We start from the raw sequence: 26,483 nt of genomic DNA on the forward strand, positions 1-26,483 counted from the left end.
ATAAAAGCACAATGGGAATGGCTGGCTTCCTGCAGATTTTTGTTGTTGTTTGCTTAGCTATGTGGAAATGTATTTGATTAGGAGACAGAGAGAGAGGTTAAAAATAGGACATTAATATGATATTATTTGTTTTATCAAATAAAATGCTAAGAAAATGTTTATCTTGTCTCATGAGAACATCAAAAATAGAGGCCAGCACTTCTCTGCAGTTCTCTTTAAAGGTCTAAATTGGGCTGCATTCTCGATGCCTCCACAAGTTTTGGGGTGAAATGAAAGAAGTTCTGAGCAGAATTCCTTGTAACCACAAGCACTGGGTGTGCCTGACTGTCGAGCCAAAAGCGTCCTTTAATTGTAATGTTTTTCCTCTTCTTATTTGTTATGGAAGACATTCCCATTTAAGAACCTTAGAAGCTGACATTGAGGGCCAGATTCTGCCACCCATATTCAGACTGACATCTGAAACTCTCCTGGTATCTCTGTGGCATTCGAGGGGCCGTCTGTGCTATGGAGTGAGACTTGCGATGTGCAGGGGAGGCAGGATCAGAAACACAGCGTATCACAGCTCTGGGAAAGGATGTGTTATTTGTTAGATTTTTAGAATATGTTCACAGAAGTTGGATTTACTTGTAATGAAGTGAGCTCAGATGTTGTGGATGAGTGAGGGAAAAGGTGGCGAGATACCGTCTTGTTCTTCACTTTTCCTTCTTTGTGCCAATAAATGCAGCTATAGATGAAAATTCACTGTGAATGGCTGTAGCTCCAAGAATTTCTGTATGTTAGCATTTCTGTATGTTAGCATAATTCTCCTGGAAAGCTCTGTGTAACATACACAGACCCAAAGAAATAAATAAAAGAAAAAAAATGCAACTAAAAAACCTCAAGTTGATTTTTTTAACAGAAAAAGGAGATTTGCATATTAATAATTCATGAGTTCTCATTGAACATGCACGAAGAAACGGTGCTATTCAATAGAGAATACTGTCATCTGTCACTGTTTTATTTGACATTTACACTTTTTTTTTTTTTTTTGCCTGGTACTGTAAAACTTTCTTGGATGGCGTGCTAAGATTATTTAAATAAATAATTAAAAAAATCCAATGCAGACTTTTCATCTGTACATGGGGAAGACAGTTACTTGCAGTCATAAAGAATGTGTGAGTAAGCTGCAGTGCCATGTTTTCTCACACACTAGCCCTAGCTATTGCCTAATAAGAGGCCCTGTAGATGGGTAGATAGGATCTTGAATGGATGGGTGAGAGAATGGATGCTCGAATAAATAAATGGAAGGGTAGGAAAAGAGCAGTGAAAGGCCAGATTCGGTGCAGATAAGTGTACACATGCACACGGTGGGCACGCGTGTGTATGTGTGGGGGTGAGTGAATGATAGCTGTTGTGAAGAAAGCTGCCACAAATACATTGCCATTGCTGATTCAAAAATAAATATTTATAAATGGCATTGGGGGAGATCCAGTCACGCAAAATGTGAGAGGAGACAGGGCATTTAGCACAATGACAATTCGGAGTTAGGCGCACCTTGCAATTTCTTGCTAATATTAGGCTCATGAAAATCTTTCTGCTCTGTAGGTTAGTTATTATTTATAAAAATCACAGAACCAGCTGATACATTCATAAGCTAATTATTGTAGCAGCTGGGTACACATGGTGCAATATGTCTGAGGCTGTGAAGTATCACAGATTTCTTGGGGCCTGCTGTGGTGGGGGTGTGCTGTTGAAGGCTAGATCCCTTAATCTGATCAGCCAAGCAAATACTTTGTGGGGAAACTGGATTAATATCTCTCTAAATACCATGGATGTGCTTCACCTTCAGAACCAGGCTCCTTTAAACGTGCCATTAGCTTATCTCCTTTGGGGAATTGAGAAGTTCTCAGGTGTCCTCAGGATGACAGGGTCTTTGCCTGGTGCCTCCTTTCGCCAGAAATTAATTTGGTTTGCTCATGTCTGCACACATGGTCACACTGCAGTCTAATCTTTTCCCTAATAGCTCCAAGGTCAGGACCTCGCATGTTGCCAGGCAAATTGAGTGCTGCCCTTCTTAAAGACTAATGGCAGCGAGTACGTAGTCCATAATGAGGCCTGTAGTGTTTCTCTAAGTGATTGTAATGAGCGCTGATTATAACGGGACAGATAAATCAAAATGCAGCCGTCGCTGTTGGGCTAGCTGGGCCAGCTTTGGGAAGCAGGGGTGGCCCGGCTGAGCTGTCCCTGGGCTCTGCCAGAGCCAGGTGCCCCTCAGCCCTTTGGAGAGCCCCGGAGCTGTGCTCCTGCAGGCCTGCCCTGTGCTGGGCTCAGCTCCACCAGATGCGGGGTGTTGTTTTTATTTGCTGTTAAATGATTGGTCTCCGTGCTGCAGCATCCCTCGGGAGATGTTAAACATACCTGCTTGAAACATCTGAAAGGGTTTGGTTGGAGACTTCCTCAGATCACTGAAAAGCAGGGAGAAACGGGAGCTTATTTTTTCCACAGATGGTTTATTTTCCATCTCAAAAATTATCTCCTTTGTATGGAGAAGCCCCTGAGAACATACAGTGGAGCTGGGAGATTTTTCCCGTCTTTTCTCTAAAAGAAAGTTTTGGGGAATTTCCATGTGGAGAAAGGGGATTGAGGAAAACTGAGGGCAAGGAATATGGTCAAACTGAATTAAATTGCGGACATCACCTGGCTGAGAGATTACCCAAATACCAGTCAAAATACTTTGAAAAATATAGATTTTTTTTCCCTAAGTAAATGATTAGATATCTTTTTTTCATCCCTGCCTCCCCCCAGCCCTCCTAGTTTATTGCAAGAAAAGATCAGGTCTGCACAAATGTGGCCTCTCACTTGTAAAAACAAGGCAGTGTTGTGTTACAGATTAGTTTATAAATCCCTAGTGGCTTCACAGTTCAGTGCCTACAGCTGCTGCAGATGGGCCTGGGTTTTTGTCTCTTTGCTGTGCTGCAGCCGGCAGTTGAAGGAGAAAATGGAATGATCAGGTTATTAACATGTAGGCCGCGAGGAAGAGGCTGCACAATGAGAACAGCTGGTGTTGCTGTCTTGGCTGATGCAGCGGAGATAATCAAATCTTGCCTTTTTTTTTGGGGGGGGGGGGGGGGGGGGTGAAGGCAGAAGACACAGTGAGACAAACAACGGCTTATGATATTATATATAGGGCTTATAGTGCATGTTAGAAGTTGTCAATGGCTTACAAGTTGTGATACAAAAAAGCAGTACCAAAAAAACACTGCATGAGCCTGTAATGAACTGTCTGTTCAGCTCATTGCTGTTTGGAAAAACACAGTTTTGGCTACTTCTTGTACCGTACAATTTTAACATTGATCAAGTTATCTTTTAGGTATTGTAAGGTGCCTGTCAAAATGGTGTCAAAATGCTGAGTTGCAGCTCGAAAATGATGGGTTATAGAACTACTAGGTAAAAATATTTTGACAGGAGTCAGTAAGGCGCGTTGACAGCATCCTCGGCATTATCTTCTCGTTTTCTGTCATTTGCATTGCGTCTCCTTGCACACAGGCACAGGAGAGGGATTGCTGTCCCCAGCTCCAAGCGGCACTGGCTGCTGGCAGGCAGGATGGTCTGGCTGTGTCCCCCGCGCAGGTGCAGCAACAGCCCCTGTCCCTGGGTGACTGCTAGGGAGCCCAGTTCACCACCACACATGCTCAACACGCGTGGGGTTGTTCTCACCTTACTGCTACTGCCATTTTGCTCTCTGCCTGGCTTTGTTTTTAGGGTGGTTTCCTTTTCCTGAAGTGCTGGTGCTTCCTCCTGCAGTGATCTGAACTCTCAGTCCCTCTGGAGAGTACAGTGTTAACTTTTTGATGGCATTTCAAACTAACTATAAAGCAATGTAGCAGGATTAAGCTCAATTATTAGGATTGGTAGCTGGCTTTAGAATTATCTCCACATAATGTCTCTCTTGATTTATATAGTAACTTCTGGAGAGCCCTGTTTGCTTCTGCTGTTAATACTAGAGGATTCCCTTCCTGTGAGGCTGAATCTTCCATATTAAGTGGCCATTATATGATTATTTAAAGCTGTCAAGGTTTAGTGGGGTTCAGAGGTGGGGGAGTCACATATAGCAACAGTGGATCAAAGGGCTTTACTTGATAATGTCTTCTTTCAAACACTTTCAGTGGTGGTTGAATTCCTGGTCCTGCAGCTGCAACCCTTTGCATGAGGATTGTTAGCCAAGTGTCAAGGGTTACATCTCCCTGCTCACACTCAGATGATGACATAAAGGGACTCTGAAATGGAAGTAGAGATGCACCTTTATTTCAACTCTGGGTTTATTAGGGGAAAAAAAAAAAAAAAAAGATATTTGAGCACTCTGTATGTGGGGTGATATTATGACAGCAGGCAAGATACTGTGCTTCCCAGTTCCTATTAAACTCTGCTGGTTGTTTCTTTGAATGTTTCTTTACATTGTAGAAAGTTTAATATATCCTGCATTTGTTAAGACCAAAGGGCAGCTGAGGATAGGGGAGGTTTCTGTGTGAGATCTGAACAGTAAAACTTGCAGTACATAGCTTTAAGTCTAGCTGATGTTTCACTCACAGCTGGTTCCTCAGTGCTCAGTGAATTAACTGTGCTGACCCTCCCGTTGCAGGGCTGGCTGTGTGAGCTACTTCGCTGGAAAGAAAACCCAAGTCCAGAAAACCGCACCCTCTGGGAGAACCTCTGCACCATTCGCCGCTTCTTGAACCTTCCTCAGCATGAGAGAGATGTGATCTATGAGGAGGAGTCCAGACATCACCACAGCGAGCGTATGCAGCATGTTGTCCAGCTCACTCCTGAGCCTGTGCAGGTCAGAGTGCTAACATCCTCTCAAGGAGTTTTTGTGAGGAACAGCTGTCAGGACTAGAGAGAAGCAACTGTTTCCAGCTTCCCTCTGATGTGCAGGTTGAGACATACCGATTTTCATCTGTCTGTAGGACTGCGTGCAAGCCACAGTTCTCAAGTCCTGAGCTCACTGTGTGCATATTGCAGCACGTGTGTTGAGCGTGTGTGCATGGCCATGTTGGTGGCTCAAGAAATGGCATGTGACAGTCTATGCCAGCAACACTAGTTGTGTTGTGGCTGAAACAATTTAGTTGCCTAAAGCTGTCAACATTTGGAGGAGTACAAATACATTCCTCAGCAATAGCATGGGAAGCATGCAGTTAGGGAGAATAGGAGTGGGGTTTCATCAACTGTTCCTTCTCACAGAACAGGAGCACCCCTGATGCCTGCTTTCTGTGACCAACAGGCAACTGCAGCCATAGTTCCTCCATAGTTTCTGTATCAGCCTTATGTACATCCCTAATAACTACTGAGGGATATCACAAAACTGAACATCTCATGGTGGTCAAGAGAGGCTCAGGACTGGTCTGAAGTGAGAGCTGGACTTGGAAACTTAAGAGATCTTTTCTTCACTCTGCATTTTTTGTGATCCCATAATTTAAAACATGTACTGGTTTCATGGTGGAAAGAGAGATTGTGAAGCGTTACTTGTACTTTGGTCATGGCACCAAACACTAGAGCAGCTGTTAGTCTGAAGTCTCTCTGGTAGGTGTTGTTTTAAAAATTAACTAAAATGAACAGTGCTATTCTATTGCAAAGATCTTCCAGCTGATGGCAAGTGTCATGAAGTCAGTGAGACCAGCACACAGTGGAGGAAGGGACCAGGCCAGTAGTGGGAGGAACCTTCCAGAGAGGCTGATGGTTGGGTGGGCTGGCTCTGGGAGCAGCATGGTGGCTACAAGTTATGAAGAAGCTTTTTATTCTTCTGCTTGTTTTATGTAGGTATTATTTAGGTAACCAGCATTCTTTGGTGGTACTTCCAGAGAATGGGGCAGAAAGTAAGGGAGCGTTATGGAAGAGCACAGATTTGGCATTTCATACAGAAAGGCTACTGTGGAAGGAGGACAAAAGGTTGATAAATGACAACAGTGAGGATGTAGGGAGGATGGATGTGTGACAGTTCATGAAGCTCAAGAGAACTCTAGGGGCAGAGGTTGGACAACTGAGAGGGGACATGTTTGTTCAATCCAAAAATCTGAGGCGACACCTTCCATGGCACAACATCCTCTTGAATTGTCACTGTGACTCAGTGCCACTTGCCTGATCCCACTGCATGGCCATACTCAGTCATCCATACTGTGTTTCTCTCTGATAATCTCATAGTTCCTTCTCCCACCTTCACTCTCCCCATTGTTGTTTGATCACAGTTTGCACTGCTTTGTTACTCTTGCTGTGAACCTTGGCATTCAGCCTCTATTCTTTGTCTCTGCTCTTGTTCTGCTGCTGCTAGTACTGCTGCCAACAATCTAATCACCTTTTTCCAAAGGTGGGGGGGGGGCGGGCGGCGGGAGGGGTCTGTCTTGTAGCCCTGCCCCTTCTGAAACACCTTTTTCTCACCCAGATTAATTATTGCCTAGTTCAGTCTCCTTTGTCTCTTCTGCTACTGACTTCCTCCTTGCTCTCCATTGTGTCTTTGCCTGAAAGAAAAAAATGTGGTTCTTGGGGTTCAGATTCTCAGAGTGGTAAAACAGAGGAAGTGTTGTAAGTAATTAATGTTGCAAGTTTTGGCCTCTATGTTCTCAAAAGTTTGTGAGATCTTGGAGGCAAGGAGCTACAAAAGGGTAAAGGGCTGAGCTAACATGTGGGAAGATGACTAGACCTGTGTAGATTCTGAACAAATTAACCCAGTTCTGGTGCCCACACCAAGTAGGAATATCCTCTAAGGGACAGTTTGAAGAAAAAGTTTCCTTGAGCTCTTGTTGTTGACCTTGATGATTAGCCTACTTTCCAAAGTCTTCTGCACATCACTTTTCTGTGCAGTGCAGGTCGGCTCTTCTGAATGACATGTTACACTGTGTTGGAATGTGATGCATTTGTATTTGTCAGCAAGTTACAAAGCCATGGATTAATTATTTATTACAGTCAAAATATGAAAAATGAAGAAAAATAAATGGAACCAGCTGGCAATTACATACAGCAAAACTCTAGAGACCCTCATATACAGTTGATACAGTAGGCTTGTGTTTTGGGGGTGCTGCATTTTAGAGCTATGTTTGCCCATCCAAAAACCCCAGTAGGCTTCTGCATGGCACACTACCAGTGCAAGACAGAGGAGGCTTGCTGTCCACCTGCTCCCTACTGTCAAATGATACCCCACACCAAGCAATTTTTCTGTAGTTTTCAGTCTCTGGGACTTGAATTGTTTCAGGCAGCAAGGTTTATTTTTTGGCTTTGCTGCAAGGGTCACTATTAGGTAATTAGCCATGAAGAATCAATGACAGCAGCAAGAGACGTAAAACTGAGGTCCTCACACTTAGAGTCACTGGAGATTTTGTGACACTTTGCATAAGGGTAGGGGTCTTGGGCTCAACTCCTGGCCAAACTCCAGGCTGAGTAATTACATTCTGCCTGTCTAAAATTCCCTCTGTAGTGTCAAGTGGGAAAGCAACTCTCATTTCCTTCTCAAAGCAGTGGCGGGTGCAGAAAGTCTGCCATGGTGCCTGGCTGCATTTTAGCAGGGGGTTGAAACATCCAAGAGCTGCAGTCACTGACCTACTTCATTTTGCAGACTTTGCTTGTGAAAACTGCACTGTAAATCAAGCCCTTACCTGCAGCCTTGATGTCAAGATGACAGTCCTTTGAAGAAGCCCTGAGTAGCAGCACCGTAAATAACAGCCAGTGTAGTGCTGTACCACTGAAGCAGGCAGGAGTCTCTTACCTCTACTTTCTCTCTCTGCCCACCCTCTTCTTTCTTGCTGTTCTGAAGGATTTAACATGTGTGCAGTGTGCACAACCTGATGCTTGAATCTCCCTCTCCTCAAACCATGAGACTGGGAGAGCCTGAAATCAGGGTGCCCCATGCTGCCGCCAGAGCTCCCTGCCACCCCAGCTGAGCCCTCTCTAGGCTGGGAACATCCCTCCATCAGGCTGAAGGACTTGGAAGAAACTCCAAGCTATCATCACAAGAGGCACAGCCAGGCTAAAGATATCAAGTAGATCAATTCCAGACTTTTCCAGATACAGGCCTTGGAAATGACAAATATTTAATTGTGATCAGCTTTGTGTAGTTCATGTGTTGATTTTGGGCTTGGGTATACCTTCTGTGTATATCTACAGTATACCCCAGTGTATACCTTCAGTATACCCCAAATTCAGTGAGGACACACCCCATAGCCGGGCATGGTTTCTGTATTGTAGAAGCAAGGTGTGTGCAGTGGGGCAGTTATTGTACTGCTGCAGAAGATCAGCTGGACTGCGCATGGCTCTTGGTGTTTAAAGGATTGTTGTTTCTGTTGTGGCAGGTTCTTGCCCTCTGCTTTGTATCGCTTGCCCTGTTTAGTTTTAGGCTTGGTGCTTTACAAAGAAACATTTAATTTTTTTTTCTGTCTTCCATTAGATTTCTTCTGTCAGCCATATATTAAGCCATTTAATTAAATATTTTCCTGTTTCTGAAATGAAAAATTTCTATAGTGGAAGCTCAGTGCACAAGGAACTCTTCCCTGTACACTTGATTTATTTGTTATTGTGCTGAGGAGTCACAAAAGCTGAGCCCTGTGGAGCTCTGTGACATGGCTGTATTTGCTGGCAGCATCGGGTGTGACCATATGGACATGCTGGGGCATGGATTTTCCTTCACATGCCAGTTACAAAGCATCCAGCTTACACCTACATGTTGCTGTGCACACAGGCGTAGCTCACCACAGCCATACGCTTGGCTTTTAAGGACATTCAGGTGTGCACTAAGTGGCTGTTTCTCTCTCCTGTTCTGTTCAGTGTGTTGCAATCACCAAGTGCTGCTATGGGACTAAGGAGACCTGCAAGCTTGTGCCTAGCTGGATACCACGAGGAGTCCACCTTTGATTTACAGAATGCCCAAGTTGCAGATTTCTAGAGGATGAGAGGGTATTCTGGAAAGCATTTTTATATTTTTGTCCTATTCCCACCATCACATGTGGGATCCTGGCTGAAACTTCGATCTGGCCTGGCTCTTCTTGGGCAGATCTGCTGGACAGACTGCGTGCAAAGCAGTTCCTTTGCAGCAAGTAGTCTTCATGCTTCTATGTTTAGTTCCCTACTCTGCAAAGGCAAGGGTTAGCTACCCTGTTGTACTTTTCATCCCTTGCTAAATCCCGTTGTTTCCAGGCTGTTCACTGGCATTGGACCTTTCTGGTGTGTTAGCACTGCGAGGTGCCTACAGACCCCTTCCTGCTGCTTGCCAGGGATTTGGTGTTTGTTACAGACATGCTGGGACACAGTAAATCTAATTTCCCTCCCTTCTCCCAGTACTCGTCTGCTGTGTCCAAGGTGACCACCCCGGATAATAACCATCTTGCCTGGCACTTTAATATAGTGCTAATTCATTGTTAATTGCTGGGACAGAGAAACCTGACTCAGTTGGGAAAATTATGAATCAAGCTGTTGTCTCTGGAGTGTTAAGGTAGATAAGCCGGTTCTCTGGAGTAATGAGCCCCCACTGTCACAAAGTACCTACTAGTCGGAAAGCAGGGAAACCTTGTTTTTCATTCACTGCATAAGCTGTCAGATAGAAGCTGGTAGGTATGTATTGATGTAAAAGGAGTCAAATGTTGACTTTAAAGAAACAGGAATGGTTTTCCCATTCTTTCTGATACTCTGTTACTTTTGTCACTTTTTAAAAATGACATCCCTCCACTTTTTTTTTTTTTTTTTCCCTCAGGAGCTTTGATTTAGACAAATCTGACAATTTATAATAGTTCAGATCATAAATCATGAGGGAACATTAGTAAATAAAAGAAGGCATAGCAGAAAGCTGTAGGAAAGCTCTTTTGTATTGTGTGTTCACTGCAAACATTGTGGTCTTTCTTTAAATATGCGGAAAATAACTGAAAGACTAATTTTGTCATTTTGTGAGGGATCGAAGGGAACAAATACTTTAGAAATGACAATGAAATACAGAACAGTAGAACACAGACCCCTAGTAAAAATGGGTCAAGGCAAGTGGCGATGGCAATCCAATGAAACTAATTTCATATTCTCTTTCTAGAAGTAATAAAGAAGGGAATGAACACCACAATGGTGCTTCCTAATTAAATATCTTATTCTAAACAACATCTTAGAGTTCACGGGTCACAGAATACATAGCATGCAGATGGGGAAAACACTGAGGCTTAAAATTTATTTTCTTAAAAAATAATATTAATTAATAATACTTGGGCAGTCACAGATGATGAATGAAACAAAGCTGTGTTATTCCACAGAGGAACACAGTGTGCTTAATAATCTATAGGATGATATACACAGTGAGTTTTCACCACGTCTGTGTGTACTACAGCAGTAGTACATGCTGGGATATGGCCATTTAGAAGATGTGGCCATATCCCAGCAGAAAGCAGTATGCGTAAACCTCTCCAATGTCTGCTGTCTCTGGACTGCTCCCTTGTACTGCTCCAGTACCCATGTCCTGGAGTCAGATATGCTGTGCTTAGTAACAAAAACTGGGGCTTCATGCTCTGCTTTTCGATCCCAACGCACACTTGCTAGTTGAACCTTCTGGTGCCCACCATTTTCTTGACAGGCTGCGGTAGCTCGGGAGCCTTGCACAAGTTTTGACAAAGGCAACAGGAGCATGTATATGACAATGAACCCCTTATATTAGACTCTGAGGTATTCAATAGAGTTTCTTATGATTGATATTTATTCCAATTGCAGTGGAAAGCCACCGAGCTTTGACTGCTATAGCCAAAACTACCTACTGTGCCTTTTCAGCTGTTTCTGCTTAGTGTGGATATCTAATGTGGCTGAAAAGTGCTGCTGATTTTTATTAACTTTAAGCCTGTGATTCCCCTTATAATAATAGTGAGGACTGCACTCAAATTAAAGCAATACTGCTTCTGCTCTGAAATTAATTTAGTTTATTATTCTATTTAATCCTAGAAATGGGAGATCAACCAGATAGTTTTGTTGTTGTTTTTTTCTGAGGTGGCTATTTTAATTCTGCTAAAGTTGTCTCCTGCATAGTAGTCATCAGTACATTAAAAGACTGTGCAGCTTTTGGTATTTGTTCATACTTCTGGAGCTCTGAGGCCACCTCTGTGCCACCTGCTCCCAGACAGCTTTCGTTTGGTGCAGGATCAGCTGCAAGCAGGGACTAGAGTGAGGTGGGACTCGGGAGGAAGGGAGCTGTCTGCCTGGCTGGCATTTGTGCAGGGCTGCCTTGGAGCAGCTCTGCTCCTGCTCCCCTAGCTTCTACAGAGGGTTGCTCAAGGCAGAAATCCGTTTAAAATCTGAATGTGTGGATTTAGTACTGTGGAGACTTGGCAGGAATCAGCAGGGTGGTGGTTTGCATTGATGTTGCTCTGACAGGTCGTCTTTTTAGCAAATTACATCACTGTTGCTCTGGCCCCTGCCATCTCACCCTTTTGCCTTTCACACACAATTTGATCAGATTTAGCCCTTGTTTCTTTCAGTGCTGGCCCTGTTATAAATGCTAAGCTGCCAGTGTTGCAAAGAGTCATGGTAGGTTGAGGATGAGCAAACATCCAGAGCAAGATTACTAAATAAAGCTCTTTAAATTCACATAACCTTTGAAGCTTGTGCTGGCTGGCAGCAGGCAAATCTTGAGGCTGGATGAGCCTCCATTCCACTTATGTTGGAAAATTTTGCAGTTAAAAACATTGCTCTTTTTTGTTTCATTTTTATGGTCCCTGAATGCTCTCTGTTCCTCATATTTGTATATAAATGGTAATATCAGGCTTTAGAGCTGTGCTTTAGAGCTGTGCGTTTATAGGCTATTGGTTGTAGGCAGCATTTTATTCTCATGCTCCATACAGAAATCTTAGAATAAAGTTAGAGCCCCAGATCATTGCAGCTGGCCTTTGTGTATAGATAGACAATTACAAAAATTACATGGGGAGGGAAACAATATTGTACTGTGCTGCCACAGTACATTGCACTGTTTGTCCCCCAAAGATCTCAGAGAGCAAGCGAGCCGCTCTTCCTCCCATGTTGCACAGCATCCCCCAAGGAAACTGTGCAGCTTCTGGGCAGTGCTGGGAGTTAGGCCATGACAGAGCAGGAAATAGATGCTTGGTCTCCCTGCCCTGGGTCAGTCTTTTCAGAAGTTCGTTGGTGCAGTTGTTTCCCCTTCCCCTTTCCCCTTTCCCCTTCCCCATGGTTGGAAATACCCAGAGAGTGCTATATGTGCAGGAATATACATTTTTCAGAGATAGTTTGCTGTGTATGTATGTTGTTCCATGTTTGTATGGACTTTTGTAGGAATTACAGATTGAAAGAGGAAATGTTTCTGTGTGTATGCACTATTCTCACACATCAAGTATCCAGAAGTACAGTAGCACATATTTTTTCTCACAGTCATCTATGCTTACAGTGTTTCAAAGAATATTCCAAAATATCTTGGCGCAGACAAAGCGAAGCTGTTTGCAAGATCCCTAGCTGTGGAACAACAAAGGCTACATTCTGAACACACATCACACATGACTTTAATAAAAGTCTTAAACAAAAATCAGATAATGTATTTAGAAAATTAAATTTCACTATTTATGATGCTACTCACATGGAAGCAAGTAGGTGTCCCCTATGCCTCCTTTCCAGTGTCTTTTTCTCCAGTTCTGCTCACTTCTTCATGTTTTGAATTAGAACATTAAAAATGTTTGCTTAAATACAAATAAATACATTTTAAAGCCACTGACCAGTAATTTAGGACCAAATCAGATTGCAGTACCTAACTTCAAAAGGTCTTGGTGTCCAGAAACCAAGGAGTACAAGCACATATAAGGTGCCTCTCATGGAGCATTCGGAAGTTTGAAACATCTAAAATCATAAACCTCTTAGCAGTACATATGGTAAAAAGGATGTGGTAAATCACAGAACTTACCCTGGATAGTATAGACCCAGCCATCTCATTAACTTCATGTAAAAAACGTTCCTCGGTTTCCAATTCAGACCAATTTTAGTTTTATGCTATTTGTACTGTCATAGAGCAAAATAATGTTGACATCCTTGAAATTCCTGGCTGTTTTTTTCTCAGATTTATGGTTTGGGTTATTCTTTAATTAGACCATGCCCATTTGATCCAAGGCACATGGACAGAGAGGACTATGAAGAGCCCCCTTCTTTCCTGCCACAAATCCCATCACATGGGTGTTGAGGAAAGAAAGCACATTCTGAAAAAAAAAAAAAAAAAAAAAAAAAGGATGAAAAAAGCTTAATGCAGATCTGCAGTTTGTACAGGTTTTTAGCAGAATGATGTGGCTAAGTCTCTTGGTTAGGTTTGGAAAACCATGGTCTCCTCAATCTTGCTTGCAAAAAGCTTGGCAACCCAGATTTCTTTTTACTTGTTGGGGTTTTGGTAATTTTTAGATTTGAAACATGCAAGAGATTGCAGAAGTATACTACCACAGGATACAATAGGTTTGTGCCTGCAAGGCAGAATAGCTTGCTCCTCTTCTGTGCTATGCTGAGAAGGGCTGTAGTGGCAACTGCAAATCCATCCAGTTGTAGCAGAAAGAAAGAGACACGCTAAAATTCCAGGACTCAACAGGCCCCATAAAAAGATCTGTCTGGACAACACTTCACTAGTTAAGTGCTAAGTTATTATTATTATTTATTATTAATTTCCTCGCCTATTTTTTCCTCGTACTGAACAAGCAGGAAATATCTTTGTTCTTTCATTTTAGGAGTGAGATAAATGTATTCCCTGCAGTGTTTGAAATTTTAATAATCCATACTAAATAAAATCATATCTAATAACATAACTGCTTTCAATTGGCAATGTGATCTAGATGCATTGCAATGGCAGAAACATAAATAGTTGCAGCCTCTGAAAGCCTACTTCCTATTTGCTAAATATACTTGGCTTGCTTTAAATTCCTTTGTGTGCAGTCATTAATACAATCCTCTTTGACAGCATTTAATTAAAGTGCTTTTCTCTATTAAATTCATTAAAACTTTTTTTTTTTTTTTTTTTTTTTTGTACAACTGTTTCCCAGACACTGAATGTTAAGGACCTGTAGGCCTCTCTTTAAATAACTTCTCTCTCCTTGTTGTAAATTGTTAATTAAATTTAACTTAGACTGTTTAAAGATGGCTTGGAAAAGAAAGCCAGATTTCAGGATATGGTCTCAATCATGTCTGATTTTTTTTAACACATTTTTTTCCATGTAGTTACAGACTTCATGTTATATTGTTTATGAACATTGCTGTACATTGAAGCTGGAACCAAGCAAAGAAATATCCTAAAAAACCTCGTTCCCATATCACTTCAAAAATTTGCATCTTTTTTTGTGCACTTTTGTAGCCTAAGAGTATGTGCGTGGAGGAGTAAGGAAGGAGGAGCTGTTTAGTATTAATAGATTATTGACAGTTTAATGTCTTGGCACCTAGACAGCCCATAAGGTATAATAAACACGAAGCTGTCTGATGTGAGAGCAGTCAATAGTGTATTCAATCAGAACCTTTCAGTTAATTGCTGGTTGACCTCAGAGATTTTCTTCAAGTGAAACTGTCCTTTGCTCAGATCTCATCTGGTTTTCAGGGTTTAATTTGAGAATGCCCTTTCCATATGGCAGCTTATGCATACATTCCTGGTTGGATTTTTGCTTTGCTCCCATGCACGGCATCACAAGAGCCAGCGTCTGCGTGGAGCTGTACAGTACACGTGGCCACGTGTTGCGTGTGTTCAACCCCTCTGAGGGCTGCGAGCATGGCCGGGAGGCGGGAGTGGTGCCAGGGCTGTTGCAGTCCCAGTGCCTGGCTCACCGTATCCCCACAGGAGCGTGCTGGGGCCATGCCAGGCTCTGGTAGGGGCTCCCTGCTGCACGGTGAGGCTGGTGGCACGCAGGTGGCACCCCATGGCCTGGGTGGCTGCCTTCTCAGCCCTGCTGGTACAGCACGGAGCTGGACTGCCAGCAGGCACAAGCACCACAGTTATGGTTGGCAGGTTTGTAAATCGATAGCAGGAGCATTTTCAAAGCAGCTGAGTTCTTTTCCCAGTGTTTTGGGTAGAGCTCGGCACAGCTTGGTGGCTGGATGTACGCAGCGGTGTTAGCAGACCTGACCTGACCTGTGCAGGTGAGCTGTGCCACAGCCCCAGGAGAGGGCTGGCACCACTGCAGGTGAGCTGTGGATGCACATTCCCCTGGTTCTCAGCACAAGTGCAAAACAAGGCTCATTTGTAGTTAGTTTCCCTAATTTCTGCACTTAGCCACTCTAATTTTTTTGGACTACGTATCTTGATGAGATCTAGATAAGCTACAAAGGCAAGCAGGCAGGAAACCACATGGGCAGTCCCTGACCCTGACTAGCTGGAAACCATCTGCTTATTTGGGGAGGGAGCCTACATGGTAATCTTTCCTAGCAAGTTTGCTGTGTTTGGGTTTTTCTTCATTTCCCTCCAACTGTTGACTTCGAGTGTGTGTGTTTTCCCGAAGTGAGATGAGGGAGGGTCAGCTGTGGCAGCCCTTGTTGGCAGCAAAGGGGTTTGGGTTTGCCAGTGGCAGCAAGTACAGCCCCGTGAAGGAAATGCTTTTGTACCAGACCTGGTTTAATTTACATTTCATTCAGTCAGGAGACTTTTTTATTGTCTCTAGATTTTGCAGTGATTTTGTCTTTTAGCCACTTATCATGCATTCAGACTGTGGTTTGCTGAAAGGAGTATTACTACTTTTAATCTCTAATTTTGCCCTGGGTTTCATTCATTTCTGTGGTTGTCTTTGTCCATCGGCACAGAACAAACTGCTTATGGATTTTAATGGTCTGATTAGCACATTGCTGACTAGGAGTAATGTTACTCCTGTTATCCCCTGGTTTAGATGAGATCAGGCTTCAGAATGCCATATTGCTCTGTTTGGGATTCATTTGAGTTCAGTCTGGTTCCCAGACTGAGGTAGGTTGTAAATTTCTTGGGTTCAAGAGTGTCGGAAAGGTGAGAGGGAATAGTTTTGATGACACCTTTTCCTGGAGTGTTTGAATGGTAAGAAAGGCTTTGATGCACTCTTTCTGGAGAGAACGGAACAAAATACGGCGAGATGGACCAAAACTAAGGATGAGTTCCCACATGTGTCCCTTTGGCCATCAGCTGTACCATGCGCTCCTTGTGCTGAGAAGACTCTGGCCAGAGTATATTCAAAGGTACTTTATGGCTTTTATCAGACTTACTGACCAAGCTGCTAATTCCATAGACGAGATTGCTCCCACATGCAATAAAAATCATCAGCTGTATTGGATTTTGAGATATGAAAGACTCACATCCAGTTCCATTTATAAACTGTGTTACATTTTATTCCTTCCCAGCGGTACTGCCCTTTGTAACTGTGACCACTAAGTTCATAGGTAGGTAGATGGCTGTGAGCCTCTGTTACTTGGGTGGTACAGCCTAGAGCTATGTAACTGCTTGAGCTAAGTCTAAGAGGTTGCTGCATTTCTGAAATATTGAAAGAAAAAAATATGTTGGTGCTTTTAAAGTTGTTATTTGCAGTTAAAATAGGAAGGCAGAGAAAAAAAAAAAAAAAAGGTTTGTAGCAGTTTAGAGCAACATAATGCTTTAAAGGAAAATAGAAAGGAAGAATTTGAAGGGCAAAAGTTGCTCTGAATAAAAGCTGCCAGATTTTGCTGTTTCATGAAAAATGCCTAAATGACTGCTTGAACTTTGTCAGAATATTTCCCCCTCCCCCAGGAAAACGGATCAGAAAAGTAGACTTTATTTAAGCAATACTTTGATATCACTCAGTCAAAACTTTTGACTGAAACAAAGATTTTGACTGAAAAATGCTACATAATTCTAATCTTAATGAAGAGAAGAATGGCATTTTGCATTTCTAGCAAAAGTCTGGGGCTCCTTACGCACAGACCTATACAAGCTGCAGGCTTGTGTTAAGTTTGATCTTTCCTCCACAATTAGATGTGTGTAGCCAAGCAAGGGCTGGGTGGTCAGCAGAGCTCTCCCCAGCAGGCAGTGGAAAAGCCAGAGATGGTTGCAACACAACGTGTTTTTCTGTTTTGTCCTATTACAACCTTGCTGGCTATATAGTAAACTATTTTATTAAAAATGAACAAGTACCTTTTATTTTCCAACTGCATATACTTTCTAGTACTGTGAAGATAAACTGCAGGTGCTGCTGGTAGGAGACTTTCCATAAAGACTTTTTCTTCCAGCATCCCTAACCTGCAAAATATAGGCACAGGTCAGAGTAGCAAGCCGTCAGAAGCAGTTATGCCAGCGTAGCTTCCTCGCTCTCCCAGACGTACCCACCTTTAGCGGAGTATTATCAGGAAGACAAAGGATTTCAGATCTAATTCTCCAAGGCCTCCTGTCCTCAGTGCCCTAATCTATGGGGCAGAGTGTACTTTGGTCATTTGATTTTTATTTACCCAGTTTCAAGCTAAGGGTATAATAAAGCACATTACGCCCGTTGCGTGTGTGGTAATGCTGGATATTTTGCCTTTTACCATGGTAGTTGATTATAATGCGCTTTTTGAGACTTACTTTCTTAAAAAAGGAGTATTTATACTTTTATGTGTTTGATTCACACAGTATAGTTTGCTCAAGTCCTGTTATTAAGTACATTGGTGGTTACGTCTAGAAAGCAAAAAACATGCTGAGTAGTGTTTTATCAGAACAAATCTACTATTTTCACTAACCATAACAGTAAGGTTCTCCTGACTTGTAACTGCCCTAATTGTAAAAATTAACAGTACAGTTGGGTATTCCTGGAACCCCAAATAGCCATCTGTGAAGACCTAAAACAGTTTGATGGGACAAATAATTAACCCTCCCTCCAGAATCCAGTGTCTAATCCAAACATATCCTTCCTGAAATAATTCAGTGCCTACTCCTGATCTGAGTAACTGGAAAGAGCATGATTATAGTGGCGCCATTCATGCCACCACAGTTAGGGGTTTAGAGATTGACCCTAAGGATTGCTGTAAGTTTGGGCTTCTCAGAGAAGATCTCTCTCAGACTACCCACAAATGCTCCTCTGATTTTTCAGATGAAAAGGAGAACATGTGTAGTGTTAATTAAAAAAGAAAATTCAGAGGATACCAGAAGTATTTTCATGAAGTGAAGCAAGCCAGAAAGCCTTTTGTTACTTCCTTAGTTCCTGTGGCATTGTGCCAGCTCCTCGTTAGGATTAGCAGGCTTGGGACAGGGAAATTCAGGATCAATCTGAAATTTTTGGCAGACCCTCCCTTCTGCTGCACCAAGCTTAGGCTCCATTTGGAGGCTGCCAAGCTGGGCTCTGCATGCAGTAGTACCCCAGTGAGCCTTGCTAGGGCTGCAAGAAAAATCAGGGAAGCGCCAAGTCAGAGGCCCACAAAGCTCGCAGTTGTGTTCTGAAGAAGGTAAGTGTTAGCTGGGAGGGTTTGGGGCCTTCAGTGCATGTACACTTGTGTTCAGAGTCCCTCTTGGGTGGGACGCCAGTTAACGTCACTATGTAGAAGAGCATTGCAAACCTTTATGGGGCTGTTGCATTTTCCCTTGTGGGGTGAGGCTGCCTCGCTACTGCAGGTTACAGGCAAGAGAAGCTTTTGCTGGCTTATTTAAGGCCGGCAGAGTCCTGCCTGCCTGCTGGGGAATGCAGCAAGACAGCCCCCGTGCCAGCTGTGCTGGCCATGCCCCATCCCCAGACAATGGAGCCATCCATCACCGATGCCTTCAGGAGAGAGTCTGCAGAGGCGTTGTGCAACGCTTCCTGGACACATTGGCCTCTCTGTCACCAGCACCCTGGCTTGTGCCAGCAGAAGCCGGACTGAAGCCGGCCGGTTGTGTATTTGTACAGTAGGTATGTGCTGGCTCCACCTGTGGGCTAAATAGTATTTGTTTACAACACTTCCAGGCTGCAGCTAGATACTTGAGAAAGGGATGGATATTCACTATTGCGCAGTTACTATGCAGTGAAGCTAAGAGTCTGGCTTAAACCAGCCAAAGATGGGAAATGCAAAGCTAATCCACTAACGTTCATCAGCATGAGCTCATTTATGCTAGCCCATAAAATCAGCCAGTTCTCAGGCACTTGCACAGCAATGAAAGTTGTGCCTGTGCTTTTGTGGGCGTTCGAAAGAGAACAGTTACCCCAGGAAACACCGGGACGTTGCTCTGCATTGTCAGAGTTTTGTGATTTATTTTTTTAACATTATACAGACAAAATAGTGGCTATTGTGTAGGCACGTGCTGTCTATTAGCAGAGATCAGGAAAGGGAAATAAACCACGCATTACTGAAGAATAAGATCATGATTGTGGTCAAGTGATGGCAGAATTTTTTTTTCTCTTTGTCAAGCTGATTTGTAAACATTCTTCAAACAACTGTGCAGACAGCAGCTCCACAGCTCCGGGAAAGAAAAGCGAAGATGAGAACAGATTCCTACATGCAGATGTTTTACAGTAACCTTAAGACCTGTCCAAAAGTTATCTGGTCATCTCCAGTCATCACTGTGAGCTATGCTGCACATGCAGCCGCTTAGCAGCGCATTTTAATCAGGCTGTAATTTATGTTTTATCTCCAGTGATGATAGCTCTTAAAAATGTTTTGTGGTGTATTTGCTCTTTGATGCATGCTAATCTCCTGGTAGCATTAAATGGAGCAGTGTGTGGGGGGGTGCAGGAAGCAGACACCTTCCCTCCCGCCTGTAAGTCAAGATTGATTGCATTGTGCTAATGCTTATGCTGGTGGCAAATGCAATGCACAACTAAAAGTTTAGCTGTTTTTTCAAATTTTCATTTCTTTGTTATCTCTTTTGACTCTTTTTGACCATTTTTGACAGTTTGATCCTGGATGAGAATTGCAGGATTGGACCACTATTTCAGAGACAGGGTATTTGTTCAGTGCTTGCCATGTTTTCAGATCACTGTCTATTTCCTGCCCTTAAGCAACACGACCGCCGTAAAGCAAAGAGAAGCATGTGGAGAGTGTGCTCCAAAGATGTTGAAACGAATCGCTTCAACCAGCTCACATTCCAGTCTGGAAAACAAACTTGCCTTTGAGTTTGAATTCCCTGTGGAACTCATTTCTGTCTTCATATTTCCTTCTTATTCCCATTTTTGCGTGGCTCAGAGAAAGAATCGTACCTCAGAGCTGGGAGATTTAGGACATAGGGTTTGTCTGATCCAATATTCTGGCTCCAGTGGTGGTCAGTAGCAGATGAACAGTAACAGGAAAGACCTGAATATTCAGGGATTTTTTTTATTATTTTTTATTTTTTTTTTTACTGTGTGAATGCTTTGTCTCTGCAGCTAAATGGGACCCAGGGCTCCTGAGTTACAAGCTGTTCTAGCCACAGCTCGTAAAGATTTGGTCTGGCTTGCATGAGATGGGGCACATCATATCACAAACATGTATTATAATTATCTGTAATAATGGTGTTTACCCTTGTGAAGCAATTATTAAACTGCATTGGAAAATGCACAGGATGTGCTGTTAGTATTTGAGTTACAAAATTAAAAGAAGCTCGGACTGAAGTTAGATGAAAGTGAACATATTTATCCATGTCAGACTTCCTACCATTTTGCACGCTCATATTGATTTCTTTTGACACGGTCTTCTTTTATTGAGTACCATATATATATTTTTAAATCCCTTACTGATAACAGTACCTGCTAAGGGCAATTGTAAAAGGAAACTAAAGTATATTAAACCTGCCTGAAGTCAAAATGTAATCTAACACCTGTAGTCTGCAATTTGTCATCACTTCATAGATACTTTTTCTTTTTTAATAACAGTTTTGGATTTTCCTGAGTTTTGACCTTAGGATACTGTATAATCCAAGAAAAGCAAGGAAACTAAACCACAGTCTTTAACACAGCTTTATGATGTCAAGGTGTGAAATCACCACTGTGAGAACGAGCCCAACGAAAATACTTCATTTGGGGCTCAGACTAGTGTTGCAACGTTTACTTAAATGAATATATTTTTGCAAGGGAAAAAAAAGGGTAGTCTAACAACCACATTTTTTAAAGGAAAGAAATGAACACAGGTGCAAGTTGTAACTTCTGCTACAGTTTCTTGTACAGACATTCCTAGTAAACCTCTAAAGTGTCTTGGCACAGTGATTGTATCTAATTAATGCTCTTGCCAGTGTGACCCCCCAGCCTGGGAGGCTGTCAGGGTGCAATCTTGTTCTGTTCTGTTCTTGCACATTTTCATATACGAAGATAAGCTGCCAAAGACCGGGGGTAACGGGTGTAAGGTTGTTTGTTTGAATAGATAATCTCCCATGGATTATTCCTGTAAAATCTGCTATGAGGGACAGACAGTACATTCTTCTAGTATAAGGTTTCTTTGAAAGGTGATGGAGGTTGTCTCTTAAGTAAACTCTTAGCATGATAGCCAGGCACTGACAGTGCTGACTGGGAGCTCTTGGCTTGCAAAGGTAAAGTGTTGCAAATTCAATCTGCAGGTCTCAGCATAGTGTAGCTGAACACCTTGTTTTGGCTTGTACCCCACCCTCTCTTTGACTTCAGCAAGTCATTGGGAAGGAGCTTTTCCAAAGGGCTTGCTTGCACGGGCAAGTACATAGTGAAGCCTTTTTTGCATTGAGTCCAGTTGGTGGCAAATCCTGCTGACTAGGTGTGAGTGCTTGTAAGGATGTAATGTGTGGCTGGTGTTAGATGTACCAAAAAGATGTACTGAACCCATGTTTTGCAGTGTGGGCATTCTTTCTGGCCTTTATTTTGGGCTCCTTAAGCTGGCTAAAACTGTACTCTCTTTGGCATGAAAGTCTTCTGGTGTGATATAACAGCGTCATGGTTGGTTGAGAGAGTGGTGTACATGTGGAGGGAAGATGAAAAGGTAGCCTGAAGTGCAGTGTTGTCTATTGCTAAAACACAATCTTATCTTCCAAGAATTTTGCATTTTTGATGTTTTTAATAGTAAGGGACACCTCATCAACTCAGCAAAACCTGTTGGAAAGGAGCTCACATGGCTAATCCTGTCTGCAAAAGGAACAAGAGAACCACAGCACGAAACAAAAGAATTTGGAGTTGCCATGTAGAAATGCAGTTCCTGTTTCTAATCTGCTGCAATGGCTGCACAAGCAACAAAACGTGGCATTTTGTGGAGTGAGTGTTGTTAGCTGGTGCCTTGCTGGCAGAGGGTGCATGAGGGACATGTGTGTACCCTGCTCCAGCATCCCACTTGGCCCCCTTTAATGTCTCACCTTGTTCATATGTCTGGGTCGAGCTAGAAAGTGGGTGAAGATGGAAGTGAACACCAATGGGATAGTGAATTCAGCCAAAATTAAATACAGTGCAGAAAAGAGACTTTGATGGTGTGATGTTTGTTCAGTTTGGGTTCACTCACCTCTTTTCTGCGGAACATGGCTGTCCCACACTGCTGAAGTCAGGTTTCTCCTGCAGGAATGTCCCCAGACACAGGGAGTGGATACATGCGAAGCAGTGTGGTGATCCCTTCCCCCCAATAATTCTTGGCTTTGGATTTTAGAAAGACCACAAACCCTTAGCTTATTACAAGTAATCCTGATCACTCCCGTAATGATACACTACATTATATACTCTCCTAAACTTAATCATTCAATATCTCACTTCCTTCCCTGTAGGCATGTACTATTATATTTTACACATGGCTTCCAGCTGGTTTTCATTGTGGCCTTCAAATCATATTTCAGTACAGTGTGATTTAAGACCAGTCATTTTATCTTTTAAAGTCAACTTCCATCATATTAGTTTTCTTGCAAGTTTTCTGCCAGGGCTGGTTTGAAAAAATGACTTTGTCTATGAGGTTAAAATCTACCTGAATGAAACTTCATAAAGCAACATCTTTCGTACCCGCTCTGTTCTGAAATGCTGAAAACATAGTGATGCCTGTAGAGTTTAAAAATGAAATCTCTGGAAGGGATGGAAAAAATAAGTCCTGTGGGCATGGAAGGAAATCTATATCTTCACATTTGATTCAAAAGTAGATGGGGAGATTGTGAGAAGGGAGGGAGGGAGGGAGAGAGGGTGGGAGGGAAAGGGAAGTCAGCTCCAGATGGTGGTGGCTGTGGAGCAGGAGGCTGCCCCACCTGTGGCCAGGGAGCAGTGAGGAAGGGAAAGGGAGGGCAGAAAGCAGAGGTGGGATGGCAGGAGCCCACGGAGGGTTTTTCAGCGACGGGAACAGATGGGTGAGCTGAACTTGGCAGCAGAGTGGGATAAGGGGAAGGCAGCCCTGGGGCTGCACTGGGGAAGGCACAAAGGTTGGAGAGGTGAGTGGAAAAGGGGGCAAGGGGAGCCTACGCCAGTGTGTGCCCCTTGTGAGCCCAGCGCCAGCTGTCCTTGGGAAAAGGAAACTGCATCTGGCCGTCATTTTTGTACCTTCTCTTTGAAGCCCCTCTATATGCGGGGTGCTTAGTGGTAGGTTCAGACCATAATTTGGGAGGGTTTAGCTGCACCGGAAAATGTGCTACAGCCTGTACTCTAAGCATGAAAGAATCAGTGGGGTTTCCTTTTTTTGCAGTAGAGCAGCAGAACAGCACTGACCCAAAATACAGAGTGTATGGCAGGGTGTGTACAACAGTGTGTGAAGTCAGTGGAAATTTTACTTGCGGATTTAACAATGACCCCAAAATCTGAAACCACCAAAAATGGTCAGTTTCCTTCGTGGGAATGTGGCATGCAGAGCCAGACATGAAGGAAGCAAATTGACCAAATCAGTGCATTTTGCAAATGTAGTCAAAAGCAAATATTTAACATAAAGGTAATTTGGATTTCATACTGTATCATGTGCCTCAACTGTTGATCTATTTCACATAGAAAAGCATGCACTTTGGTACTAAATGCCCCATATTATTGAAAGGAAGTACAAAACTAGTCACAGCCTAAATCTGAAGGAAGGTCTGTGCATTTATACATCTCTGTGTGTGTATATGGATAATGTCTTATCACTGAAATCCATTGTTAGTGCCATTAGAAATCTGGAGAAAGCCCCTAAAAGTCAGTGAAAACATGAGATTTATGTGTTGCAAGGCTAGCTTTAAGGGTTTTATGTAATTTAAGAAAACAGTAAGGCAAATAAGCCACTTTTTTTTTTTTTTTTTTTTACATTGATATCCTCTGCATTATGTATTTTTCTGTTTGGAAAAGGCTAGAGAGGTCACTCCAGAGAAGGAAGGGTTAAGTAAAATTATTCTTTCCCTCCCGCTCTTGGCCCTCTTTGGTTGATTGCTTTATAGATGCTGTAGGCATCTCTTCATCTCCTTCAAATTAAACATTTTACTGCTGCTGATCCTGTATTGTTGGATTTTTTCATCATTATATTTGATTGGAAGTCTTGTAACATTTTTCAGGCTGGATCATTTCTCATGCTATTTGTCAACTGAAAAGGGAAAAAAAGACTTTCAACTCCAACAAGAATGAACTGAGTAATTCACACTCTTTCTGGATGTGTTTCTATCTGTGTTAGCTGCTACTTGAATTCAGCTTCTGATGAGCAATGCTACATGAGGTTTTTTATATGACACTGGCTGTAAATTCACTGGCAGTTTGTGGTGTTAGATCCTTTTCTTTTTGGCTGCTCTGGGCCTTATGGTGTCAGGAGATAGGGCCAGAGTGCACAACAGTGGAGATAATGTAGGTAGGGGCTGTGGTACAAATTTATGGGGCTGGTCCTCAGCTAGTGTTAGCGAGCCCAGCTCTGCTGCTTTCAGTGCTCCCTGCTGATGCTGGTACGGATCTCACCCTCATCTGTAATGCCTCTAGTTGAAAACATCACTCTTTCTCTTTGAAAACAATCCATGGACAAAAAAGAAATGCTCAAAGAGCAACAGAGCTATTCAGTTCATTGGAACATTATGCTCTTTTATTACATGAGATGTAGTAAAACATAAAACAGAATACCTGCCATTTCCATTTGAGATTCTCCTCTCCCCCGACGGAGCTTGCTTAGCTCCATTTCTTAACACCTGGAGTGGTTATGTGCTTGGGAGGAAGGTGAATCCATGGGCACCAGAACACATCTGCAGTTCTGCTCACCGGCATATCTTCCACAGTTGTTCAGGCCTGCCTGGCGCTGCTGGCAGCACCTGCTTTTAAGTGACTGAGTGGAGCTGCCTCCTTGCTTGGATGCCTTCTGCCACTTTGACGAGAACGGCTCTGTGGCCGCAGCAGTGGTTTGTGCTGCAGTCATCAGGACATGCAGTTGTCTCCACACACATGCGCTCTCGCCTGTACCTGCTGTTCATGGAGACACCATGTCTCTTGTACTGGTGTCGAGCATCAGCTGGAGACCTTTTTTGCCTGTCAAGTGCCTCCTGCTGCCACAAGGCACGGCCAGGAAGGACGTAATCCCTTTCCTGGGCTGTGAGTCATGTTGTTTTCACAGCATCTCCTCCAGGTCCATCTCCGCAGCCAAACTTACACAGTGGGCAGCTGTTGGGGACTTTCATATTCTCTTCAAAAACTGTGATGTGGAGATTGCTAGTATTGTAAATTATTATGACGGCAGTGTTTGATGAAGAAAATGAACAAAAGGCTCTTCAGCACAGAGCCATTTTATTTATTTGCATGCATTGACAATCTGATATTCCACAGTGAACTGCCTCTTGCATGAATACCTCTGATAGAGTAGGATTTTACTAGGGGTTCAGTATGTGTGTAAAATTCAGTGCAAGGTCTCAGCAAATTTCCATTATTTATTTATTTTTCTTTCTCTCCCCTTTAGAGAGCTTTAATGTAGGGTTGATTTTCTTGATGTTATGGTTTGCAGCAAAAACATTTTCTTCTTTGGGTGAAGAGCCAGAATTCCCTCTTATTTGTGGAAGGAAATATTTATCCATATTGATTTTGTTAGCTCTGTAGCGTTGAGTTCTAATAATTATTTCCCTGCATCTGACGAAACCTCTGGGCAAATAGAGTCTTCAATCCTGTAGGGGATTTTTGCTGGTAATCTCTCTTGTATAGATTTGGTTTTAAAGAAAGCATATGTAGTTCCTCTGTCTATCTAGCAGTTCAGAGCAAGTGTTGTGGTGTTTTGTTTGTTTGTTTGTTTTTCCTGGAAAAAGGGCTGCACAAGGTCCTTTCTTAGCCATTTTAAGTGGCTGTTAGGAAGGTTAAGAGCTACATATGCTTTCTTTAAACTTTCCAAAAAGGAGATACTGCTGGTGAAAATCTGTTACAAGACTGGAAAATGTTTGCCCAGAGGCTTTTTCAGAGTGGAGGGATATAATTATTTGAACTCTTCAACTAGTGAAATTAATACAGATGTAAAACAGAGAAATCTTCACAAGAGGTGCATTTAAGCCAGATTTGATTAAAAGCAACAACAAACACTGAACAGTCCGTGATGTCACTCTTCATAGAAGGAAATCTTATCAAATCTCTGGACTTCTATTAATACATATATATATTTTTCCATGAAACAGCTGTGATGGATTTTTTAATGACAAATCATTATTCACGATAAAGTTGCACCTCACAGTGTTGCATTTGATTAGGTCTGTGTGGTACTTGGCGTATTGTAGAAATGGTGTCTCTAGCCTAAAAAGACCG

At 42.7% G+C, this 26,483-nt stretch overlaps 1 protein-coding gene across 1 annotated transcript in view; it reads left to right on the top strand.

The window, feature by feature from the left end:
- Nucleotides 1-26,483, top strand: part of SATB2 (SATB homeobox 2) — a 129,526-nt gene that overhangs the window by 100,415 nt on the left and 2,628 nt on the right. The window contains 1 exon segment of the mRNA XM_035331936.1: nucleotides 4,619-4,816. Coding sequence (XP_035187827.1) covers nucleotides 4,619-4,816 — 198 coding nt within the window.

The sequence above is a fragment of the Oxyura jamaicensis genome, chromosome 7 (assembly GCF_011077185.1).
Source record: "Oxyura jamaicensis isolate SHBP4307 breed ruddy duck chromosome 7, BPBGC_Ojam_1.0, whole genome shotgun sequence".
NCBI lineage: Eukaryota > Metazoa > Chordata > Aves > Anseriformes > Anatidae > Oxyura > Oxyura jamaicensis.